We start from the raw sequence: 18,373 nt of genomic DNA, 5'->3' as shown, positions 1-18,373 counted from the left end.
AAAAAAAAAAAAAAAAAAATTAATAATTTGGCCAAATAATTGAGTATTTCTTGGTATTCAAAATGATTGATTCTGTCCAATTTTTCAGGATGCAGTGGGAGAATTATTATTGTCCCCCACAAACAGGCATTTTTATCTTATTAAAATTAGTTCATTCCTTTCTATAACTATTTATATTTTGGTTACTGTTGTTTCGTTTCTTTTTTGTTTATTTTGTTTTGTTTTGTTTTGTTTTGTTTTGTTTTGTTTGAGACGGAGTCTTGCTCTGTCGCCCAGGCTGGAGTGCAGTGGCGCGATCTCGGCTCACTGCAAGCTCTGCCTCCTGGGTTCAAGCGATTCTCCTGCCTCAGCCTCCCGAGTAGCTGCAATTATAGGAGTGCGCCACCACGCCCGGCTAATTTTTTGTATTTTTAGTAGAGATGGGGTTTCATCATGTTGGCCAGGCTGGTTTGAAATCCTGACTTCAAGTGATCCACCCGCCTCGGCCTCCCAGCATGCTGGGATTACAGACATGAGCCCCTGCACCTGGCCTGTTTAATTTCTTAATCTACAAAGTATGTATACCAGAGAAACTTAAAAAGATCTTCCATTGTGATCATACTTGGCCATGGTTTTTCAGTGTAACACTCTAAATTGCTTCTTTTATACACTATTTGTAAATGACTTTTTGCTCCTAAGATCATAATTTCAAAGCTTCCATTGCATTTTCACATTTCTCACTTCCTTGAGTGACTTAAGTCAGTTAACAATTAGGATTTTATTTTGGGTGTAGATCACTTTAGGCGAACCTGATTTAAAGTCCTGCTTCCAAATCTTTGATAAATCAGATGAGCATTATTTAGTTTTAGTTTGGTACAGTATGAAATAAAAGTTTGTGGTATAAAGATCATAGCAAGAGCATATTTTAATGTTACCAAAGAAAAAAATTACTATTAAATACATATTTCCTCATATTTACAAGTACCGTATTTTCTGGAAAAATGAAATGCTTTTGGCTCCAGATATTGCTTAGGTAATGTCTAACATACTGTAGGCAGGGTTCTCAGCTGGCACTGTTGACATTTTGGCCAAGTGAGTATTGTAGGGGCTCTCCTGTTCATTGTGGGATATTTAGCAGCTTCCTTGGGCCTCTACCCCTAGATGCCAGTGGTAACAAGCAAAACTGTCTCCAGATGTCCCATCTGGGGCAGGGCCGTTCCTGTTTGAGAGCTATTGCTGTAAGGGAAGCAGAAATCCACAGTTGTGACTCTCAGCTTGCTTGGATACCACAGAGACATATACTTGTCCCTGCCTTCTTCACATTTAATAGAAATCACCAAGAGCTTATTAAAAACTTAAACCCTGAAATCTAACTAACACCCAGTCAATGAGTTTCTGAAGCTGCATGATTAATTTTGTTGTACAGCTGGAATCAGAGCTGAGCAGCTCTGGTGCAGTCTCGTTTCTTTGTTTTTTGTAAGGGGAAAGACAGTCTTCAAGAACTAGATTCTGCAGAACTGGGTTTCATTTGTTGGTCTATAGTTGAGTATGAGAAATGTGTCCTCATTCTCAGCTCAAATAGGTGATCATATAATTATCCTCCAGACTTTTGAAAGTGGAAAAAAAAAGTGCTACTGATAATTATGTGGGCTCGGGCAAACTGAACTGTCCCAGACATAGGATTGCCGTCACTCATTTGTATTCGTTTTTTGAAAAGTCAATGCACTTGGTAATGTAATAAAGGAGAAGTCTGAAAGTTTAAAAAAAAAAAAAACAACTGTTCTTAATGGTGTGAGTTGGAAAGAAAGTTCTAAATATTTTTTTAAATAGAAGTGTGAAACACCTTTGAAATTGTTAGGTGCCAGCAGGTGTGCATTGAAATAAAGCAGTGAGTTTTGATAACAAATACAATATGCTGAAGAAACAGAAGAAAATTATGTCTAAATATACATATTTGCCCTATAATTGCAAAGCATTGCAGATAGCAATCTACTCAACTGTAAATGACATCACCTTCTTTTCTCTCATAGGTGATCCTAAAACCTGGCAAAACAAGTGTCTTCCTGGAGATCCAAATTATCTCGTTGGAGCAAACTGTGTTTCTGTCCTTATTGACCACTTTTAACTCTTGAAATATAGGAACTTGATTAAATAATGTGAAACTGGATTAAACTTAATCTAAATGGAACCACTCTATCAAGTATTATACCTTTTTTAGAATTGATACTACAGTTTGTTAGTATGAAGCATTTGTTTGAACTGATAAAGATTAGTGAGCATGCCCCTGAACCATGGTCAGAAAACATGCTACACGCTGTGTGGTTTGTGATTGACGGGACTATTGGTATTGGCTAGAGGTTCAGAGATATTTTGCTTTGTGATTTTTGTAGTTTTTTTTTATCGTCACTGCTTAACTTCACATACTGATTTCCGTTAAAATACCAGCCAGTAAATGGGGGTGCATTTGAGATCTGTTCTTTCCAAAGTACACTGTTTCAAACTTTACTATGGCCCTGGCCTAGCGTACATACACATTTTATTTTATTATGCATGAAGTAATATGCACACATTTTTAAAATGCACCTGGAATATATAACCAGTGTTGTGGATTTAACAGAAATGTACAGCAAGGGGATTTATAACTGGGGGAGGGTGAAGTGAAGACGATGACTTACTGTGTATGGAAACACATTTTTCATAGGGAAGGATTCAGAAGCACGTGAGACTGGTTCCATGGCCTCTTCATGAAGATCTCTAACTTCACCGTATTACCACAAACATACTAACCAGCAGGAATGCCTTACCCTCATGTTCTTAATTCTTAGCTCATTCTCGCTGTATGTTACTAAGTTTTTTATGGCTTTTGTGCATTATCGAGATACTGTATCATGACAAAGACTGAGTAAATTGTGCATTTGGTGGTTTCAGAAATGTGTTATCACCCAGGAGAAAATAGTGGTGTGATTTGGGGATTTTTTTCTTTTCTTTTTTCTTTTTCTTTTTTTTTTTTTTTGGACAAGGGGCAGTGGTTGTTTTCTGTTCTTTCTGGCTATGCATTTGAAAATTTTGATGTTTTAAGGATGCTTGTATATAATGCGTGCATACCACTTTTGTTCTTGGTTTGTAAATTAACTTTTATAAACTTTACCTTTTTTATACATAAACAAAACCAAGTTTCTAAAGGCTACCTTTGTATTCTCTCCTGTACCTCTTGAGCCTTGAACTTTGACCTCTGCAGCAATAAAGCAGCGTTTCTATGACACATGCAAGGTCATTTTTTTTAAGAAAAAGAATGCACAGAGTTGTTACATTTTTAAGTGCTGCATTTAAAAGATACAGTTACTCAGAATTCTCTAGTTTGATTAAATTCTTGCAAAGTATCCCTACTGTAATTTGTGATACAATGCTGTGCCCTAAAGTGTATTTTTTTACTAATAGACAATTTATTATGGCACATCAGCACGATTTCTGTTTAGATAATACACCACTATGTTCTGTTAATCATTAGGTGTGACTGAATTTCTTTTGCCGTTATTAAAAATCTCAAATTTCTAAATCTCCAAAATAAAACTTTTTAAAATAAAGTGCTGGTTTGGTCTGTTTGCCCCCCTGTTTTCTAGTTTCCTGCAGCTTTATAATCCTGTTTTAAAATCCTGCACACACATCCTTATCACCCAGCATCACCCACCACCTCGTCGTCTGGTGTCGCATGCAGAGTCTGTCCCCTTGGCCAGCACGTACGGATGGGTGGGCCGCGCTCATCTGAAGGGCTCAGATCGAAGTGGGACAGAAGGACCTGGAGACAGAGTGGGAGAAAACAGCAGGTAGACGTCCCCCTGCGGGTAAACACCCCTGCATGGGGAAACACCCCTGTGTGGGGAAACACACGTGCGTTGCTGTGTGTGCACGCACGCGCGTGAGGAACCATTTGTGTATGGTTTTATTCCCCAGGTAAATAGCATGTCACCCACATTTGGGGGAAGAAAATGGGTTTAATGAGCATAAATATTCCATTGCGGATACCCTACTTACTTAACTGCCACCCCTGTTGACATTTAGCTTATTGCTGTAGTTTAGTAAACATCTTTGTGGATTGAATCCATCTATGTGGATTTTATTTTGTTTCATCTTTATTAAGGTATAATTTACATACAGTAAGTTATTGTTTTTAAAATGTATCGTTCAGATTTTGACAAACACATACTGTTTTTTTACCACAGTTAATACATCAAACAGTCTTTTAAATCATTTGTACCCCTTTGTATTCAACCCTCTTCCAGCCCCTGGCAGGGTGATCTCTTCTCTTTCTGTAGTTGCCTTTTGGACAGCGTCATATAAATGGAATCTACGATATGCCGCCTTTGAGTCTGGCTTATTTCACTTAGCGTGATGCATTTGAGATTCGTGGATGATGTTGCAGGTTCTTTTTTATTGCCACGTGGCATTCCATTGTGTGGCTGTACCAGAGCTTGTTTATCCATTCCCCAGTTAAGGAACTTTTGAGTTGTTGCCAGGTTTGGGAGACTATTCATAAACTGCTATAAACATTTGCGTACAGGGTTTTGTGTAAACATTTCTTCATTTCGCTTGACTTCAGTTTGATGGATGTCTAGTTTATATCAGTTTGTTCTTTCATAGATTGTGCTTTTGTTATATTTTCACTAAGATGTTACATCTTCACTAAGAAATCTTCACTTAGCCCAAAGTGTAAAGATTTCTCAAGTTTCAGAATTGTTTGTTTTATATTTATGTCTGTGATCCACTTTGAGTTAATTTATGTGTAGTATGATGTGGGGGTTGAGTTTTTTATTGTTTTAAATGTGTCCTTATTGTAAACACAGACACATATATAAGGCCTAAATAAGACAGTTTTCATTTAAATAAATTAGGGAAACAGTGTATTGTGAAAGGGACAGAACTCAGCAAGTCTGTTTGTCCCCCGGCCTTTTAGTATGTGAGGAACATCTGGTCAGGTGTAGATACCTATCGCTGCTTCTGAAGGACATTTCTGTGCCTCACCATCTTCGCACAGCACTGAGCATGGGCAGTGAGTTCATTCAGATGGCCAAGTGTTCAAGGCAGAATTCTGCTTTTGCCCTTCCCCTATACTAACACTGTACTCGACAAAGGCTTAGTGAACATCCGTTAACGCCGCGTGAGTCAGTTCCTCCTCTTGACCTCTGAGCAGATACGTGATGCAGTACACAAGGCACTGTGCAGATGGAGATGACTCAGGTGAGGAGATACAGACGTTGACACTGTGTGGCTTCCGTCTAGACCGGGAGCAGTTGGCTAGGAAGGGATGTGGCAGCAGATGCAGGAAGGCCACCTAGCAGGCAGATGGGGAATAAGTTTTCGGTTTGCCTGGACTTGCAGTTTGAAAACCATTTACTGGATAGGAAGCCACGCTGTTTTCTGTGCAATTTGCAGAAAGCAAACCCAAGGGCTGTGTGCACAGATGCATCCCGGGACACGTTACCGTGGCTGCCCAGCAGCCCTACAGAGAGTGACCCGGCACTCTGTTCCCAGGCTGCTTACCTGGGTTTCCCCAGATGATGGAGTATGGGAAGTCCCATTGTGATGTGCTGGTTTTTACAGAACCACATTGTTGTCTCCTGATCAATTTGATCCCAGCAAAAACTCAGTGGCATTTTTGACTCTTACTACTCGTGTGTTTTTCTTTGGAACAACTCAACAGTGAAGGAGCTATTGCCCAAGATGCAGGAATACCATTTGGTTTGGGGTTGGGGTTTTTTGTTTGTTTTTGGCGGGGGAATTCACTAAGAAGGTATATATTAAACTTGGAAGATTTCTAGTTCAAAACTAAAATGGATAAAACTTTAATTATTTTCCATTTCTATTGTAGATAATTAGGGCTTTCTTTACCAGTGGCCATGAAGGTGCCCCCTAGCGCTTGTTTCTCCCAGCTGATGGGTGTTCACTCAGGTTAGCCAGAAGTTGACACAAACGAGGTGCTCAGAAGAGAGATCTGTAACCAACTGCGACAAGCCTTCCACATTCTGACACTCCCTTCCTTCCCTTTGTAGCATAGGCCATTCTGAGGGAATTGTGCCCACAGTTGTCTAGGAAATCACATGCCAATAAAGACTAAAAACTGAGTTTTGTGGCACCAAGTTTTCTGCCTACTGGCACAGTGGCAGGCAGGGAAGCTGTGTAGGGCTTTCACCTGGTGCATGAGAGCAGTGGGCCTTGTGAGACGCAGCAGAGCCCCCATGTGGACTGCCCTCCTCTAGCACTCGCCCACGGAAAAAGAGGAAGAGGTGAGTGCACGGGTGGTGATTTTAGCGTGTTTGTACCTTGGCTTGATTGTCACCGTAAAGTTTTGAGGTAATTTGATGTATTTGTCCACATATCACCTCCTGGTCTTAAGTGGATTTGAAAATATGCAGGTACTAAGTCATTTTATACCCCCTGAAAAACAGAGAAGGAAGGAAAATGTGGAAACTGACATGTGGCTGTTGAGTGTTGAGGGGCCTGCCAAGTATTCACCCTAGCAGCTCTTCAGTTCTTGTCAAAGGGGGAGTGGCAGAAACCGGCTGGAATGACGGCAGTGGGGTTCCTAGAGAGGACCTTGAGGACAAGGGGTTTCCCAGAGCACTTCTGAGAATGAGCATCTTCCATGTTGGATAAGGACAGCTTGAGGATGAGTGGGAACCAAGTGGAAAGGACGAAGGTTGAGATCCAGGGAGCAGCCCCAGTCTTGAAATACCTACCAAGCGGCGGTTGCAGTTGTAGTGGGAAGCTCAGGGCTTTCAGAAGCATTTGAAACCAAGTGCTTTAAAGCAAAATTCAGTTTCTTTGCAGCCTGCTCTTTAGTAGAGGACACATACCAAAGAGTCCCAGGGCTTGTTTGTTTTGTTCCCTGGAGACGGAGTCTCGCTCTGTCACCCAGGCTGGAGGGCAGTGGGGCAATCTCAGCTTACTGCGCCGCCATGCCCGGCTAATTTTTGTATTTTTAGTAGAGACAGGGTTTCACCATGTTGGCCAGGCTGGTCTCAAACTCCCGGCCTCAAGTGATCCGCCCACCGTGGCCTCCCAAAGTGCTCGGATTAATTACAAGCATGAGCCACTGCGCCCTGCCCATTGGTTTCTTGATAGGCCCAGGGAGGAGGGTGGAAGTTTGGTCAGTAGGATCCAGTGCTGCTGCCCCTGGGGAACAGGATTTGGTTCTTATGTTTTTGAATATTTAAACTCAGTTGAAGTACTCCCACCAAGCCTTGAGGAGTTGCTCCCCAGTTTTAGCGACCATTAATGTGCCACATTCATGACAGCACAAACTGCAAATTTTCCAAGAAAGCATCTTGGACTTGAGTCCTCTTGAAACACTTTTGTGGTCTTTCCAAGGAGGACCACAGGAAACACAGGGCAGGCACCAGGAAGAAGCAGAAAGTGGATCTGCATCCACCGTCTTGATGACTTTGTGGGATAGAGGCAAAGAACCCTGTGCAGGGAGGACGGGACTAAACCGAAGGCCCTCACCTCAGTCAGGGAACCAGGAGAGCATTGACTTCGGCCCATCACAGCCCAGCAACTTTAGTGTCCACCACCCAGGCAGGAGAAGGGTTAGTTTTTATTTTTTTAGCGTATTTTCACACTTAGTTGCAATAACACAGCATTTGCGAGAATAATACAGAGAACTTCCTTCTGCTCTTGACCTAGACTCCCTGAGTGTTGCCAATTTTCCACCTGTGCAGTGCACTCTAGGTAGGTAGGTAGGTGGGTAGTCAGCTTGGGCTCTCGTAACCAAATACCATGGACCGAGTGGCTTAAATCAGGTCCAAGATGCTTCCTTGGAAGATTTGCAGTTTGTGCTGTCATTTATTTTCTCATTGTTGCGGAGGCTAGAAGGTGCCAGCATGGTCAGTTTCTGTTAAGGGTTCTCTTCCTGACTTGTAAACAGCAATCATCTCTGTGTCCTCAGTGGCCTGTCCTTGATACATGCACATGGAGAGAGCAGACACGCCCTCTGGTGCCTCATGGGGATCCTAATCCTATCAGCTCAGTGCCCACCCTTAGGACCTCATTCAACCTCAGTTGCTTCCTTAGAGACCCCATGTCCAAATGCACCCACAGTGGGGGTTAGGAATTTTAGGGGACATAAACATTTCTGCCCCTAACAGTATTCTTCTGAATCATCCGAGCATAAGGTTGGAGACATGATGCATATTACCTAAGAACCAGGGTATTCTCTTATATAACTACAGTACACTTAACCTCAGAAAGGTTTACAAGAATTGATTTTGTCTTCATCTATTTTCTTCTGTTGACTCTGTTTTTCATTGCGTGGAGTTTGCGCTAGTCTTTATTATTTCCTTCTTGCTTTGGGTTCAGTTTGTTCTTTTCTAATTTTGAAGGAGGAAGTTTGGTTTAGTGATTTCAGATATTTTAAAATAGGCATTTAAAAGCTATAAATTCCCTCCAGACACTGTGTAGCTGTATTTCATAAATGTTGATATTTTTACATTTTCATTTAGTTCAAAATATTTTCTGTTTTCCTTGTGATTTAACCCCTGAGTTATTTAGAAGTAATTTTTTAATTTTTCAAATATTTGGGGCTTTCCCAAATATCTTTCCATTGTTTTTAATTAATTTTATTTTGATGTGAAAACATACTTTGTGTTATTTGAATCCTCTTCATTGAGGCCTTTTTTGTGGTCGAGTACAAGGTCTGTCTGGAGAATGCTGCATGTGCTCTTGCAGAGAATGTGTATTCTGTTGTTGGGTGGGGTGTTCTATAGATAGAGGAGAAGTCAAGTTGGTTGCTGCTGTTCTTTGGGTCTTCTATATCCTTGCTTGTTTTCTGGCTAGTTCTCTCAGTTACTGAGAGTGGAGTATTGAAGTCTCCAACTATTATTGAATTGCCTTTTTCTCCTTTCAGTTCTGTCAGTTGCGTTTTACATATTTTGGAGCACTGTTGTTAGGAACATGTATGTTTCTACTTGCTATATCTTCCTTATGACCATTATGAAATATCCGTCTTTGTTTCTAGCAATATTTTCTGTCTTAAAGTCTATTTTAACTGATATTAGAATAGCCATTACAATTTTCTTATGGTCTCTGTTTGTATGGTATATATTTTTTCATTCTTACTTAGTTTTAAGGTATTTGTGTCTTTTAATATAAACGGTGTCTCTTTATACAAAGCATATAGTTGGATCTTGTTTTATTACTACCAGTTTCCGCCTTTTGATTGGAGTGTTTAATCCATTTACATTTAATCTAACTATTCATATGGTTTAATTTCTTCCTGCCACTTCTCTATTTAATGATTATATAACTCAGGCTTTTTTGTTCTTCTTTCTCCTTTATTGCTCTTTTTATTCCTAGAGCAACCAATTACAACAAAAAAGTAAGAATGAAGCAATAAAAAATAAAGGAATTAAAAGCATACTAGAAAATATCTGTATAGAGCATATAAGAAATATAGATATTTTCTAGTATGCTTGGGTTATATGCAGGTTATCTTCTGATGTCATTTCTTTTCAGCCTAAGGACTTCCTTTAGTATGTTTTATAAGACAGATTTGCTTGCATTGAATTTCCTCAATTTTTGTTTATCTTTATTTTGTCTTCACTTTTGAAGGATAGTTTTGCTAGCTAAAGAATTCTTAGTTAATAAATATTTTTCCTACAGCACTTTGAATATGTCATTTTAATGTCTTCTTCACTTGAGACAGCTGTTAAACATATTTCTTCCCTTGTATGTGATAAGGTTATGGGTTTTTTTTTTTTTCTTTGCTGTTTTGAAATTTTATCTTTGTCCTTCAACTCCGTATGCATCTAGCTATAGATCTCTTTCTGTTAATCCCATTTGAAGCTTGTCGTGCTTCACTGGTGTATTTTTCATCAAATTTGGGACTTTCTTGCTATTATTTGTTCAAATATTTCTTCCCTTCTCTCTCCTCTCCTTCTGGGAGAGAACATGTGTTTGGTATGCGTGATGAGTCCCAAATTTAGGTCTGTTTTTCAGTTATTTGTATTCATTTTCTTTCTATTCTTCAATTGGGATGGGTTTTATTAATCCCCTTTCAAGTTCACTGATTCTTTCCCCTGCCAAAATGAAATCTGCTGTTAAACCCCTCTAGTAAATATTTCAGTTATTGTGCTTTTCAACTCCAGAATTTCCATTTGATTTTTTTTTTTACAATACCTTTTTATTGATAGTCTGTATTGATGAGTCATTGCTCTCATACTTTGTTTCTTAAAAACGGACTGGGCACAGCGGCTCACGCCTGTAATCCCAGCACTTTGGGAGGCTGAGGCAGGCGGATCATCTCTCAGTTGTTCGAGACCAGCCTGGCCAACATGGTGAAACCTCGTATCTACTAAAAATACAAAAAAATAGCCTGATGTGGTGGCAGGTGCCTGTCATCCCAGCTACTCAGGAGGCTGAGGCACGAGAATCGCTTGAACCCAGGAGGCAGAGGTTGCAGTGAGCCGAGATCGTGCCACTGCACTCTAGCCTGGGTGACAGTGTGAGACTGTGTCACTCCAAAAAAAAAAAAAGTCAAATCAAATTTTAAAAAAAGAAACGGTTTCCTTTAGGTCTTTAAACATTTTATCATAGCTGCTTTGAAATCTTTGTCTACTAAATTCAAATATCTGGGCCCCATCAGGCAGTGTCTGCTGATAGCTTCCTCCCCACTTACTACCCAAATAGGGATCACACTTACTTGTTTCTTTGCATGTCTCGTAATTTTTTAAACTGGACACTTTAGTTAACATTGTAGCACCTCTGGATTCTGCTCCTTCCCCTTACCCCCTATTTTTGTTTTAGTGACTTCACTGAACAAATCCTATAGAATCAGTCTCAACCTCAGTGTGCAGCCACTGATGTTTCTGTTCAGTTTGGGATTTTTTTATTGTTGTTTTTATTTTCAAGTCTAGCTTCCTAGTGGTTGCCTGTGGGTTAGCATATGTGGTCAGCCAATGATGGTTCAAATGTACTTAAACACCTTTAACCACTAAGGCCTCCACGCTTTGCCAGTGGATCTGTGTGTGGTTTGGGGAATGCATTTGGAGTTCAGGCAGTGTACAAATGTGCCCCAGCAAATTGTTTCAGGTTTCACGTCTCCTCTGCACATGCACAAGGCCTCATGTGTAGCCAGAGATATGTGTAATCAACCCCTGGTACTGACAGGGGATTTGTTACAGGACCCAAAATTTGATTCCACAGATATTAAAACTCACAGATGCTCAATTTCCTTACATAAAATAGAAGAGTATTTGTATATAACTTGTGCAGTCCTCTGACAGACTTTAAATCATCACTGTGTTACTTATACCTAATACAATGTAAATGCTGTATAAATAGTTGTTACACTGTAGTTTGTATTTGTATTTTTATGTTTAAGGGTACGTAGGTGTATATATTTATGGAGTACATGAGATATTTTGATACAGGCATGCAATCGGTACTAATCACATCAGGATAAATGGGATATCCATCACCTCAAGCATTCATTGTTTCTTCAGGTTGTAAACATTCCAATTATGCTCCCTCAGTTATTCTAAAATGTACAACTAGTTATTGCTGGCTATAGTCACCCTGTTGTGCTATCAAATGCTAGATCTTATTCATTGTATCTAACTATATTTTTGTACCCATTAACCTTCCCCATTTTCCATGCTCCCCCACCACCCCATGTATTATTATTTTTCATTGATTTTTGGGGCAATCTCACTCCATCACCCAGGCTGGAGTGCAGTGGCACCATCTCAGCTCACTGCAACCTCCCCATCCCAGGCTCAAGCGATTCTCCTGCCTCAGCCTCCCGAGTAGCTGGAACTACAGGTGCGTGCCACCATCACGCCCAGCTAATTTTTATATTTTATGTAGAGACAGGGTTTTACCATGTTGGCCAGCCTGGTTTCGAACTCCTGAGCTCAAGTAATCGGCTCACCTTGACCTCCCAAAGTGCTGAGACTACAGATGTGAGCCACCTCCCCTGGCCATTTTTTAATATTTTCAAGCCGTGGTTGGTTGAATCTGCAGATACAAGGCGGACTCTGTGGATAGCTGGGACTCTGCAGTCTCTCCTGGGTGTTGTGCACAGCCCTGCACACGCACCTGGCCTTCCAGACTGCCGTGGACATGTGAGCACTTACCAAGGCCCACTCTGCTTCTCATTCTCCCAATCTCCCAAATTTCTGGCTGGTCTGCTGGTCTGATGTTTGTTAACTCAGATTACCACATCAGGCTAGCTACCTTGGCCTTTCCCAAGATTGCTGCTATTCCTGCTTCAAATCCAGCCAGTCCCACGGGGCAGTAAAGCAGCTGGCTCCACAGCATGCCCTGCCTAGCAGATCTACAGAACTGGGGTCGGAAGTGGGGCTAGGCGAAGCCCAGGCAAAAATGCCATTTCTCATGGAGGGTTTTTTTTCTCAAGTAAACATGTCTCAACATGCTGTCTGCTTTTGGCTGTTTTCCACAGTCCTGGAATGATGGTTTTGACCATTTTATCCAGTTTTGCTGTTACCTTTTAGGGAAGGATTTGCTAAACTCCTTACTCTGCCGTCCTAACTCCAGCCTTAGGAGATGTAACATGCATGTATGCATCTGGTCTACCTATATTCCAGTTAGTCATCTGAGCCACTGAAGCCCTGGGGAGCACGTCCCCTCAGTGAGACCCAGCGCAGGGCCCATGTTGCCTGCACGTGCCACGTGTCTTCAGTCTCCTTCATCTGAGCCAATTCCTCAGGCCAGGCGGAGTTTCAACAGTGGTGGTTTCCATTACTCTAGGAGCAATAGGTTATTAAACTTCGTCTGGTGTACATTTTGCATGTGGTCCAATTCAGAAACACTTCGGGAGCACCTGCTGTCCTCCAGACAATGTGGTGACAGGACCCTGACCTACCCAGGGAAGGACAGGTTCCAACAGTCTGCAGAGTCAGCACACAGTACGGCCCTCAGCAGGGAATGTGGGCTCTCTCCAGGCTGTGGGAGCCCGGGGCTGCAAACCACAGGAAGAGGCGAGGCCAAGTGCCCTGGGGAAGCACCTTCCTCTAACTTCCTTCAGAAAGGCAGGTTCTGGCCGGGCACGATGGCTCACGCCTGTAATCCCAGCACTTTGGGAGGCCGAGGCAGGCGGATCATGAGGTCAGGAGATCGAGACCATCCTGGCTAACATGGTGAAACCCCATCTCTACTAAAATACAAAAGTTAGCCAGCCGTGGTGGCGGCCCCTGTAGTCCCAGCTACTCGGGAGGCTGAGGCAGGAGAATGGCGTGAACCCAAGAGGTGGAGCTTGCAGTGAGCCGAGATGGCGCCACTGCACTCCAGTCTGGGCGACAGAGCGAGACTCCGTCTCAAAAAAAAAAAAAGAAAAAGAAGAAAAAAGGCAGCTTCCTACGGGGTTCAGTTCATGGGATGCCAGCTTGAGATCCCAATCCAGTGTCAGGGTCCATTTAGAGATGAGAAACTTTGGGGAGGCCAAGGCAGGAGGATTGCTCGAGCCCAGGGATTCAAAACCAGCCTTCACAACATGGAGAGACCCTGTCTCTAAAAAAAGAAAAAAAAAACTTTTTTGAGATGAAGTTTCGATCTTGCTGCCCAGGCTGAAGTGCAATGGCATCATCTCGCTTCACTGCAGCCTCTGCCTCCAAGGTGCAAGCGGTTCTCCTGCCTCAGCCTCCCGAGTAGCTGGGATTACAGGCATCTACCACCATGCCAGGCTAATTTTTAAAATATTTTTAGTAGAGGCAGGGTTTCACCATGTTGGCCAGGCTGGTTTCGAACTCCTGACCTCAAGTGATCCAACTACCTCGGCCTCCCAAAGTGCTAGGATTACAGGCGTGAGCCACCACGCCCGGCTCCCCATGGCAAAACTTTTTAGTCAGTCAGGTGTGGTGGCACATGCCTGCAGTCCCAGCTATTCAGGAGGCTGAGACAGGATCATTGATTGAGCCCAGCAGGTCAAGGCTGCAGTGAGCCGTGATCATGCCACTGCACTCAAGCCTGGGCAACAGAGTGAGACCCTGTCTCAAAAAATAAATGAGAAACTGAGGCACAGAGTGTCCCATTGGCTGACACACACACACACAGGTGGGCAGAGCCAGGACAGGCACCAGGATCCCCTGACTGCCAGTGCTCTTCTCAAGATGGCTCAGGGCAACAGCTCCAGAAGCACAAAAGGCACCACACGTGTGCTTCATGTCATAACCAGGCAGGATTCCTTAGGGAACACTGAGGCAGGGCAGGACTCAAAACACAACTCCCCAGTCCCAGGGCAGGCCCCAGGTGGAGCTGGCAGGGGGACGCAGTGGGAGCAGGACCCATCAGTGTCCACCCAAGTGAAAAGTCTCTGTCTCTGTGGCCATGGGCTGGGGCCATGAGCCCTGAAGGGCCTGGTCTTCCCCTGGTCATGTACCCCTCTGGCCCTTGCTGTGGGTGATGGGTTCTACAGCCTTACCAGCCTCAGTTTCCCCAAGCACACACTTGGAGGCCATGAAGAAAAAATGGGTGGAAATACTCCAAGGCCTGGTCACTTGAGTCCCCCCGTGGATGCAAGGACAGATCACCATGAGGGTGGCAGGGAGCCAAGGGACGTGGAGCCCATGAGCCCATGAGTGCCCTAAGCTCCTCCCTCCCTACTCCAGGGTGCACTTGAGGAGGGAACTCTGCAGCTGGGCGGGCAGCCTATGCCTGCACTCCCATATTCTAGAAAGACAGGCCCCTGGCGGCACAGGACTGGGCTGGCATGGTGGATCCATTCCCTGACTCCTTACGGAGGGCCAGGCTCTCTCAGGAGCAGGAGGTATCCACACACCACCTCTCACAGGACAGGGCTGTGACCATCCCAGAGAAGGAGGGCTCCAGCCCGTGCAGACCCAAGCCTTGGAGGAAAGTGGAGCGGGGCAATATGGTGCTAGACCACCAGGCTCACGCCCTCCCTTTCCCCGCCCATCCACGCATGCTCCAGCACAGCCACTCCTCTCTCCCCAGTGTCCCCATCATAGAACTGCAGAGACCATGATGATAGCATCTACTTCACCGAGCAGCCGCGTGGCATGGATGCACTGTCACAGGTCAAGTGTTCAGAACAGGCCTCTCGGGAGGTGCTGTTAACCATCTGTCATCCCTGTGTCCGTGGCTTTGTTATCTCAGGAACCAGTTACTAGCAGAGTCACTAAAAATGCCATCTGCAGAATCAGGGTCATGCCAGCCTGGCATGTCCCCGAGCCAGTGCTTGGGCCTGGTGTGAGTGAGGCCCTTCAGAGTCACATGGCATTGGTGAAGCAGAGCAAACCCAAGCCAGTGGCCCAGCCCCGAGAAACAGGCAGCTGGGCCTGGAGAGTATCTGTGGCTGCATCTTGGAAGAAGTGAGGCCAAAAGCTTCAGCGATTTTCTTCAAAAGGAAGTTTGAGGACACAACCTGCAGAGGTCAGGAGCTGAGAGCAGCAAAGCCAGGCACATGTCAATGATCAAAGCCAGGAACGTGGCACGCAGGTTGATGCAGCGAAGTGGCCATTGCTTTGAAAACGTAGACCAAGCTACCTCCTCTGAAGGAGAAGCCCCCACATGGCTTCAGCTCCTCTTTTCCACATGTGTGCCTGCTTCAGGCCAACTTCTCAGTCGTCTTGGTTGAAATGTGGAGGAGTAATACAACTCCATGTAGTGTGAGGCCAGGAGAGGTCAGTGGGGTCCCGGGGCCAGGCTCAGCCTCACCAAAGGCACGTGATTGCTGTGGCAGGGTGGGGGTCTTTCACTTGCTTCAATAAATTCCCCAACAGTTGCCAGCCAGTAGCGACACCGTGTGGCAGGGTGTGCCTTCCTCCCAGGCCACACCTGCCTGCCAGGCTGCCAGGGGACAGGACTCACCCACAGGTGCAGGGTGGCTCCCTCCCAACAGGGAAGCCCCAGCCCATGCTCGCAGATAACCAAGGGCCTGGGGCGCTCGTGTGCACAGGCCACTAAACTTACACAACACCAGGCAGCCTTGGTGAAAATGACCATGTGCTCAACCGAGATACTGGGTCCATGACCCCAGGGGGAACTCATTCTGGTTGCTGTGGGCACAGAGGCTCTGGGCCACCCTGCCACCTAAAGGGATGATAGCCTCATTTCCCACACTCTGAGAAAAGACCTGCACGTGGCCCTCTCGCTGCCTTCTCCAGCCTTTGCACAAAGAATGTACAACCCACGGCTTACAGGAGCTTCGAGGCAAAATTTGTGTTTGGAGCAATTGTCAGACTGCACCTTGCCAACACACTTTCTATGTGCCTTTGCTATTATTTGAACAACTGCTATCAGCTGGAACAGTTATTCCCTCCTGCCACCAGGGCATTCGTTTCCCTGGATCTGGAACTAGATTGACCAGATGTGTCTGGAATTGGTTCCGGCGAGTGGGTTCACAGTCTTTCTAACTTCAAGAATGAAGCCGTGGACTGTCGCAGTGAGTGTTACATATCTTTTTTTTTTTTTTTTTTTTGTGAGATGGAGTCTTGCTCTGTCGCCCAGGCTGGAGTGCAGTGACACGATCTCGGCTCACTGCAGGCTCCGCCTCCCGGGTTCACACCATTCTCCTGCCTCAGCCTCCCCAGTAGCTGGGACCACAGGCACCCACTACCGCACCCAGCTAATTTTTTTTGTTTTCAGTAGAGACGGGGTTTCACTGTGTTTGCCAAGATGGTCTCAATCTCCCGACCTCATGATCTGCCAGCCTCAGCCTCCCAAAGTGCTGGGATTACAGGCGTGAGCCACCACACCGGCTGAGTGTTACATATCTTAAAGGTGGCATGGACCCAAAGAGTTAGCAGCAGAAAGATTTATTGCGAAGAGCAAAAAAATAAGCTTCCACAGTGCGGAAAGGAACCCAGCTACTGGCTAGAGGGGTGGTGAGGTGGGGGCCAGTTTTTATTCCCTTATTTGTCTCCACCCATGTTCTGATTTTGTCCTATCCGAGTGCCCTTTTTTCCATCCTCCCTGCAACTGGCTACTTTTAGGATCCTGCTGATTGGTGCATTTTACAGAACGCTGATTGGTGCATTTTACAGAGTGCTGATTGGTGTGTTTTAGAGCACTGATTGGTACATTTTACAATCCTCTTACTAGCTACAGAGCGCTGATTGGTGCGTTTTACAATCCTAGCTACAGAGTGCTGATTGGTGCATTTTACAATCCTCTTGTAAGACATAAAAGTTCTCCAAGTCCCCACCGGACCCAGGAAGTCCAGCTGCCTTCACCTCTTACGGGGGCTTCAAGCCCAGAGAGGTCATTTTGGAATGACCAAAGGGTATCACTGGTGACCCTTTTAAGACAATATTCTGTTTCCAGAAGGTCTTAGAAACTTCCCCTCCCATGCACAGTCAACTATACTGGCAAGAATTCTGCCCACTCGGCTGATACTCTCTTGGATGATGACTCTTATCTGCAGGGGTGCTCTGTCTCCATCTTCCTGCTTTCTCTGTCTTATTTAATGTCCAGGAGCAAAAACGGTGGAAAAAATTAAGAGGCAGCCTCGGTCTTGTCCACCCTGGGAGAGGTGGTCAGACCCTGCTGGTGACTGCAGCCGTTTCTCTCAGGTAACAGGGGGCTTCCCTCAGGACCACTTCAGCCTCCTAGATGAAACTTTCTGCAAACATTATAATTCTTGTCAACGTACTGCAATTTGAATTTCATGGCAGTTCTACATTTTATGCTAAAATGACTCATTTCCCCATTGCAGGAGGATGATGAATACCTACAGATGGCAGCTGCTTCTGTTCTCAGGAGCCTTGTCATTAGGAAGAAAAGGATAAAACCCCAAACCTGTTATCTATGAGCAATTCTGAGCTGCTTTGGAAATCTGAAAGGCACTGGGAAGAAAAGTGTCACCAATTCTGCTGGGAAGGGGCTAGGGTGTGTGGGGGGGATGCGGGCAGGGTTGGCTGCTCGATCTCCCTCTCCCTCCCTGGCGGGCCCACTCTCCACTCCTGCCCTTCCTCCAACTTTTTCTCCTTCTTCTTATCTTCGGATCTTCCTTCTGCTCTTCTGCAGCTGAGCCTTCCTGAGGAGGTAAAGGAGTGTCCCTGGTGCTTGGCCACATGGAGTCGGTTCAGCCCATGCTGTCACCACGTGCAGGGCCCTCTCTCGGTGTGACTGGTGTGACAGGAGGAAGAAGGGCAGTGAGCCATGGCCCAGCTATTGCAGGTGAGAGGGAAGCCAGCCGTGTGCCTTGGTACATGGTCACCACCAACCCTAAGGCCACAGCCTATCCCAGACCCGCCACCTCGCCATAAGCCAGCTGCTCGCTCCTGCTGGCTCAGCCACCACCCTTGTCCCCAGGGGCCAGCGGCTCCCACGGGTTTCTCCTGCACATCAATGGCAACAGTCATTCAAGCTGGAGCTGGAGGCCCCCAACAGGCCCATGTCCACACATCACAACTCTCTTCTC

The 18,373-nt window shown here is 44.9% G+C and overlaps 1 protein-coding gene across 1 annotated transcript in view; it reads left to right on the top strand.

Annotated features, from left to right (window-relative positions):
• The window catches only part of TJP1 (tight junction protein 1), a 111,500-nt gene extending 107,937 nt beyond the window's left edge, over positions 1-3,563 (top strand). The window contains 1 exon segment of the mRNA XM_017867690.1: positions 2,010-3,563. Coding sequence (XP_017723179.1) covers positions 2,010-2,104 — 95 coding nt within the window. The 3' untranslated portion in view covers positions 2,105-3,563.
• The last annotated feature ends 14,810 nt before the right edge of the window (positions 3,564-18,373 follow it).

Source organism: Rhinopithecus bieti, unplaced genomic scaffold, assembly GCF_001698545.2.
Source record: "Rhinopithecus bieti isolate Rb0 unplaced genomic scaffold, ASM169854v2 scaffold_4180, whole genome shotgun sequence".
In the NCBI taxonomy this organism is placed as follows: Eukaryota; Metazoa; Chordata; class Mammalia; order Primates; family Cercopithecidae; genus Rhinopithecus; species Rhinopithecus bieti.
Note: the sequence above shows the minus strand (reverse complement) of the source record. Positions and strands in the feature narration are given on the sequence as shown.